We start from the raw sequence: 7,333 nt of genomic DNA on the forward strand, positions 1-7,333 counted from the left end.
CTCTCTCTCTCTCTCTCTCTCTCTTTTTTTTCTCCCTCTCTTTCTCTCCCTCTCTCTTATGGTTTCACTATTTTAATTACTAGTCACTTTTATATTGAAACGGTTAAGTTGTTTACTAACGGAACTGAAACCTTGTATGTAAAATTTAATTGCTGCTGTAGCATAAACAGAATTACACTAGCTTTTTATGATTAACTGCACGAAACCCCTGCTTATAACTCGAACGTAAAATACACTTAGGAAAATATAAAATGAAGGCGACCAAAACTTTTCCTAATCGCGATAACCTTGTCTGATTTCCTAATTGTATTAATATCATCATGTTGCCAGGGTCTACGCATGATGACGTCAGTCGCACAACCCGTGTTCGACAGAAAGAATTCCTCTAAGAAATTGGGGAACTTGCTGGGGGTCATGGGGACCGACGTGCCGCTAAAGGAACTCACGAAGCTTACGCCACCATTTCAGGTCGGCACGCAGTCTCCCGAATAACACTCCAATATAGCGGCTATTAATAGATCTTATTATATATATATATATATATATATATATATATATATATATATATATATATATATATATATATAATATCTTATTACAGCTCTATTATAACACGCAGGCGTTCGATCAAGTTTATAAAATAACGGCTATTATTGGATCTTATAATAGCTTTGATGCAACATTCGCACTATATCTCGTTTTCGTTCGCCTTCTATCTTCTTCTATATTCTAGTTTCTTTATTCGTTATTTGTTAACGTTTATCGTTTAATCATACCAAACGATGCTTTGCAGATAGGACCGAATGGCTACTCTTTTGCGATCACAAACAACGGATACGTCCTGTTTCACCCAGACCTGAGACCAATTGTAAGTGCTATCACATCCGACATGATAGTGGCGAGAGAAAGACCAAGCAAAATCGGCTCTTTTCTTCTAACTAATGCGAGTTAACTCTTTTGTGAAAAGCATTTTGATTTGGTTAACTTAAGTTGGTTTAAGTTTGGTTAACCAATTGGGATCGATTTCGACTTTGGGGGATCGATCACAATGTAAGAGTGGTAAAAGGGCATGCATGCATGTACATTATTATTAACCTATTGTTGGTAACACTTTGTCGTATTTCATAGACGCTTATAAAGAACATATTATGTGTGTCTGCGTTCGTGTGCGTGCATAGAGAGAGAGCAGGAGATAGATAACTAGATAGGAAGAGAGAGGGAGAGAGAGAGAGACAGCGACAGAGTGCGATGGGCAATGATACCCTCACCTGTCCCTTCTATAACACCTTTACACACCTGCTGTAACACCTTTACACACCTGCTGTAACACCTTTACGCACCTGCTGTAACACCTTTACACACCTGCTGTAACACCTTTACGCACCTGCTGTAACACCTTTACGCACCTGAACAGTACGGCGATGGCAAAACGAAGCCCAACTACAACAGCGTGGACCTGGCGGAGGTAGAGATACCTGACTCTGACGATATACCACATACTACTGACATATGTACCTATACCACATACTACTTACCTATATACCTATACCACCTACTATAACACCTTAACAGTACGGCGACGGAAAGACGAAGCCCAACTACAACAGCGTGGACCTGGCGGAGGTGGAGATACCTGACTCTGACGATATACCACCTACTACTGACATATGTACCTATACCACATACTACTTACCTATATACCTATACCACCTACTATAACACCTTAACAGTACGGCGATGGCAAAACGAAGCCCAACTACAACAGCGTGGACCTGGCGGAGGTAGAGATACCTGACTCTTACGATATACCACCTACTACTGACATATGTACCTATACCACATACCATAACACCTTAACAGTATGGCGATGGCAAAACGAAGCCCAACTACAACAGCGTGGACCTGGCGGAGGTGGAGATACCGGACTCTGACGAGCTGGACGGGCCGGACTACGCGATGCTGCTGAGGAGAGACATGATCGACCGTGGCAGCAAGGAGGGTAGCACGACGATGAAAGTCCGCGTCCACTTCGACAACATGGTGAGTTGTATATATACGTATAGTAATGTCGCGGCTACCGCACGTACGTTAGTTGTAAGGGAGGAGTTAGGTGCGAGGGAGAACTGAGAGAGGGAAATGTCGGGCGGAGATCTAGAATAGGGTGTAAAATATTAGAGAAGAGAGCAGGAGGTAGAGAGAAGAGAGAGAGAGAGAGAGAGAGAGAGAGAGAGAAGAGAGAGAGAGAGAGAACAGAGACGAGAGAGAGAGAGAGTGAGAGAGAGAGATGTGTGTGTGTTGGGGAGGAGAGAGTAGAGAGAGAGAGAGACGAGAGAGAGATGAGAGAGAGAGAGTAGATGTTTGTTGTGTGAGAGAGAGAGAGAGAGAGAGAGAGAGAGAGAGAGATGTGATGTGGTGGGAGAGAGGAGAGAGAGAGAGAGAGAGAGAGAGAGAAGAGAGCAGAGAGAGAGAGAGAGAGAGAGAGAGAGAGAGAGAGGATTGTGTGGGGAGAGAGAGAGAGAGATGAGAGAGAGAGAGAGAGAGAGAGAGAGAAGATGAGAGATGTGTATGTGGGAGAGAGAGAAGAGAGGAAATGGGAGAGTGCATGCCTGCGGCGCTCGCACAGATCGATGAAAGAGTAGAGAGAGAGGAGAGAGAGAGAGACGCGACGTACGTGCCACAGCATATAGTGTCGATTAACCTGTAACCTGTGTGTGAACCTATAAGCGAACTGTGGTGTATACTGTCTGTAACCTGTAACTTGATGTGTAACCTGTTAACTGTAACACTGTGTGTGAGAGTGTAGGACTGTAACCTGGTTGTGTAACCTGTAACCTGTAACTGTGTGTAACGTGTAAACGTGTACCTGTGTGTAACCGTAACCTGTAAACTGTAGTGTAAGCTGTAACTGTACATGTGTGTAAGCTGTAAGCATGTAGTGTGCTGTATGTAAGCCTGTAACTGTGTGTACGGTGTGTGTAAACTGTAACTGTGTGGTAATGTTTAACTGTGTGTTACTGTAACTTGTGTAAACTGTAAATCCTGTAAGTGTGTTAAACCTGTAACGCTGTGTGTAGCTGGTAACTGTACGCTGTGTGTAACCTGTAACGGTGTGTGTAACGCTGTAGGAAACCTGTGTGTAACCTGTAACTGGTTGGGGGGGTGGGTAACCTGTAACCTGTAACCTGTGTGTAACCTGTAACCTGTAACCTGTGTGAAACTTACTGTAACGTGTGTGTAACCTGTAATCGGTGTACCTGTGTGTAATCCTTGTAACTGTGTGTAAGCCATGTAACCTGTGTGTAACCTGTAACTGTAACCTGTTAACGGTGTAACCTGTATAGACTGTACCTGTAACACTGTGTGTAACGCTGTAATCTGTACGCTGTGTGTAACCTGTGTAAGCAGGCTGTGTGTAAGGCTGTTAACCTGGTAACTGTACCTGTGTGTATGTAAGCTGTAACCTGTGTGTAAGCCTGTAAGCGTGTGTAACGCTGTAAGCTTGTGTGTAACCTGTAAACTGTAACGTGTGTGTAACTGTAATTGTACCTGTAGTGTAACCTGTACCTGTGTGTAATCCTGTATACCTGTAAACGCTGTGTGTACCTGTAACCTGTGTGTAATCTGTAAGCCTGTGTGTAACTGTAACCATGTGTGTAACCTGTACTGTCCTGTGTGGTAACCTGTAAGCTGTAACCTGTGTGTAACTGGTAACATGTAACGTGTGTGTTAACCTGTAAGCTGTAACCTGTAACGTTGTGTAACGTAACCTGTGTGTACTGTAACCTGTACCTGTGTGTAACTGGATAACTGTGTGTACTGTAACCTGTACTGTGTGTAACCTGTAACTGTAACACTGTGAGTGTACTTGGTTAACTGTAGTGTAACTGTACCTGTAATCTGTGTGTAACTGTGATGTACTGTGTGTAAGCCATGTAACCGTGTGTGTAGCCTGTAACCTGTAACGCTGTAACGTGTGTGTGACCTGTAACCTGTAATCCTGTGTGTAACCTGTGTGTAACGCGTGTGTGTAACATGTAACATGTGTGTAACCTGTACGGTGTGTGAAAAAAAAAAGTACTGTAAGCTGTACTGTGTGTAACGCGTTGTGTCAGCCTGTTGTGTAACCTGTTAACCTGGTGTTGTAAGCTGTACCTGTAACCTGTAACTGTGTGTAAGCCTGTAACCTGTAACGGTTGTGTAAGCCTGTGTTGTACCTGTGTGTAACCTGTAAGCTTGTGTGCAGTGCGGTGTAACCTGTAACCCTGGTGTGTTAATGTACCTGTGTGTAGGCCTGTACCTGTAGTGTAACCTGTACGTGTGTGTAGCCTGTAACTGTAACCTGTATCTGGTGTGTAAACCTGTAACCTGTAAGCTGTGTGTAACTGTGTGTTAACTGTGTGTAACTGTAACGCTTGTGTAACGAGCTGTAACCTGTGTGTAACGCTGTAACCTGTTACTGTGTGTAACTCTGTTTGTAGTAACCTGTGGTGTAACTGTTACTGTGTGTAACCTGTAACCTGTTAACTGTAACTGTGTGTAACCTGTAAGCGGTGTGAACCTGTGTGTAAGCTGTGTGTAAACTGTGATGTAACGCCTGTAACGCTGTGTGTAACTCGTAACTTGTAACCGTGTGTACTTAACCTGTGTGTAACCTGTAACTTGTGTGTAACTGTAACCTGTTGTTGTAAGCGCTGTAAGCTGTGTGTAAAGCTGTGTGTAACTGTTAACTGTGTGGTAACCTGTAACTGTAACTGGTGTGTAACTTGTGTAAACGTGTAAGGCCTGTAACCTGTGTGTACGCTGTAATGTAGCGGACTGTGGTAAGCCTGTACGCTGTAACTGTGTGTACCTGTAAGTGCTGTAATGCCCGGAACGCGCGTGGTCGGTCTAGTTAGTCGACCGCCGCTGCTGCAAGGCTGTTAACGCATCATCCGACAAGACGAGCGCTCTCCGCTCGCTGGCGGTCGCGGACTTTTTTTGTATTTCATGCTTCATTACTGTCTATTTCCGGGCTAAATTCTCGCTAAAATTGCATGGCGTTTTTCGCGCGGCGAGTAGAACATGCGGTTAGCAGACGGTTGTGTCGCGCGGCTGCCAGATTGTTGGGTTTATCGCTGGCGACGACGCAGGGGTAGAGAACCGGCTGTGTAAAACACACGGGGACGAGTCGTCGTCGTTATCCTCGTAATGAGGAGATAAGGAGAATGTAGCAGTTCTCTTTTCTGACTCTCTCTGTCGCATCTTCGTCTCTCTTCTCTCTCTCTATATCTCTCTCTCTCTGCTCTCCTCTTCTCTCTTTCTCTCTTCCATATCTTCAGTCTCTTCTCGTCTTTCTCTCTCTCTCTCTCTCTCTTTCCTTCTCTCGCTCTATCTATCTATCTCTCTCTCTCTCGCGCGCTCTCTTGTAGAGGCGAGTGACCGTGCGTAACAACAGCTACACGTACCGCGGACTGAAGGACACGCCCTTCACGCTCGGACTGTCGCTGCCGATGCCGTACGGAGTCTACCACGTGACAGGCATCATCGACGCCACCGACCCCGTGCTCACCGACGAGCTGTGTACGTGCTCCTGTTATAATAATCTACAATGTTAATATATACGTGTTACTTATTTAATATAATCTAAATTACGTTATTATAATACATTATTATAATACGTGTTACTATTTTAATGGTTATTATATTGTAATAATGTTACCCCGTTATACTTACATTTACATTTACATTAACTTTACATTACCCCGTGTATTGTGTAATGTTAATATATCTGTTCATTACTATTTTCATTATTAATGTTTGATTAATTTTGATTGACGAGCTGTGTATGTTCTGCGCGTGAAATATACACATTACTATTTGATACTTGCTTTGTTGATAATTACGATTTCGATGAACGTTATTATAAATGTGGATTTAATAACTGAAATTTCGGTAGTTATTAAAATTTCTGTAAAGGCAATAAAAAGTTAAAATATAATAAAAAAAAAATTTTGGTTTTAAGTATTAAATGTATTTTTGTAATTGTAACTATAGCAATTATATAATGGCAGTGTTTTTATTAGTGGGTGGTTGTATATTTGGCAGCGTTTTCACTAACAACAGACAGTGATGTATTTGCCGGAGATCTCATTACGAGACAACTGCGCGATTGTGCTGCTTTCACTACACGTAAAATGTCATGTTTGTTTTTTAGGATGATGTATCCTTCGGTGTGGCATTCAAGTTTTTTACGGCGCTGGCTCGGGATTGTTCGTGCACGCGTATCGATTTCGAAATCCTATGTTTCGCGTTTTCATCGTTTCAGATCATGAAATGTTTCATTCCGAGTACAACGAGGGAGCTTGGAGAGTTGCCAACGACTGGTAAGTCTATCGCTCTGGTACCTAACCCTCGTTGCCACTCCCACAGCCAGTGTCACAGGCATTGTCACAGGCGTTGTCAAAGTTGGTGTTACCTGTAGTGTCACAGGACACTGTCACATGTATTGTCACAGGCAGTGTCAGATGCAGTGTCACAGACAGCCGTATAGGCAAAGGCACAGCCTGTAGTAGTGACAACGATGGTTAGATATTACCAGCTATTAGGACCCTGATCTTTACTCAACGTTAGCGCGTGGTTAATCAACCGTAACCTCTGATGTTTGTGTAGGTAATGTCGCAAATTGATTTTAGCGTCGCCGACGAATTTCCCGGAGCGGCGTTATTAAAGCGTTGATGATTTACGAGGGGTTTGTGAACAGGGTTTATCGCTGGTTTGTTTTGTCCGCGTGAAGGGTCTACTGCATTTTGGGCGGGCCTGGGGATGAGGTGCCTGGCAATAACGAGGAAGCTCTGCTGTTCTACATAGACATCGGGAGACATTCCAACGTGACGATGAAAGCAAAGTACAAGGAGAAATGTGAGTACGTGAGTGTGCGTGTTGGCGCCTGTGTGTGCATGCGTGCGGGTGCGTGCGTGCGGGTGCGTGTGTGTGCGTGCGTGCGGGTGCGTGCGGGTGCGTGCATGCGGGTGCTGCGTGTGTGTGCATTGCGTGCGGGTGCCGTGCGGCACCTGTGCGGCCACGCTATAGGCCTGTCTGTGCATGGCGTGCGAGCTTGTGCGTGTGTGCGGGTCGCGTGCGGGTGCGTTTGTGCTGCATGCGTTGGCGGGTGCGTGCGTGCGGTTTGGCGTGCGGCCAGTGCATGGCGGGTGCGTGTGTGTGCAATGCGTGCGGAGGCGCGTGGTGTCTCTGCGTGTGTGTGGGTGTGGGTATTTGCATGGGTACGTGTGTACCTGTGTTGGTGCGTGTGTGCGTGTGTGGTGTGTGCGTGCGTGTGTGCGTGCGTGTGTGGTGG

General features: G+C 44.9%; 1 protein-coding gene across 1 annotated transcript in view; it reads left to right on the forward strand.

Annotated features, from left to right (window-relative positions):
- The first annotated feature begins 337 nt into the window (after positions 1–337).
- LOC106812828 (voltage-dependent calcium channel subunit alpha-2/delta-3-like) overlaps positions 338–7,333 on the forward strand; it is an 18,328-nt gene continuing 11,332 nt past the window's right edge. The window contains exons 1-8 of the mRNA XM_014816809.1: positions 338–468; positions 794–868; positions 1,415–1,511; positions 1,608–1,669; positions 1,861–2,040; positions 5,409–5,559; positions 6,305–6,362; positions 6,773–6,901. Of these exons, the coding sequence (XP_014672295.1) occupies positions 340–468; positions 794–868; positions 1,415–1,511; positions 1,608–1,669; positions 1,861–2,040; positions 5,409–5,559; positions 6,305–6,362; positions 6,773–6,901 (881 nt within the window). The 5' untranslated portion in view covers positions 338–339. The remainder of the gene's footprint in view (positions 469–793; positions 869–1,414; positions 1,512–1,607; positions 1,670–1,860; positions 2,041–5,408; positions 5,560–6,304; positions 6,363–6,772; positions 6,902–7,333) is intronic.

Source organism: Priapulus caudatus, unplaced genomic scaffold, assembly GCF_000485595.1.
Source record: "Priapulus caudatus unplaced genomic scaffold, Priapulus_caudatus-5.0.1 Scaffold691, whole genome shotgun sequence".
Classification (NCBI taxonomy): Eukaryota; Metazoa; Priapulida; class Priapulimorpha; order Priapulimorphida; family Priapulidae; genus Priapulus; species Priapulus caudatus.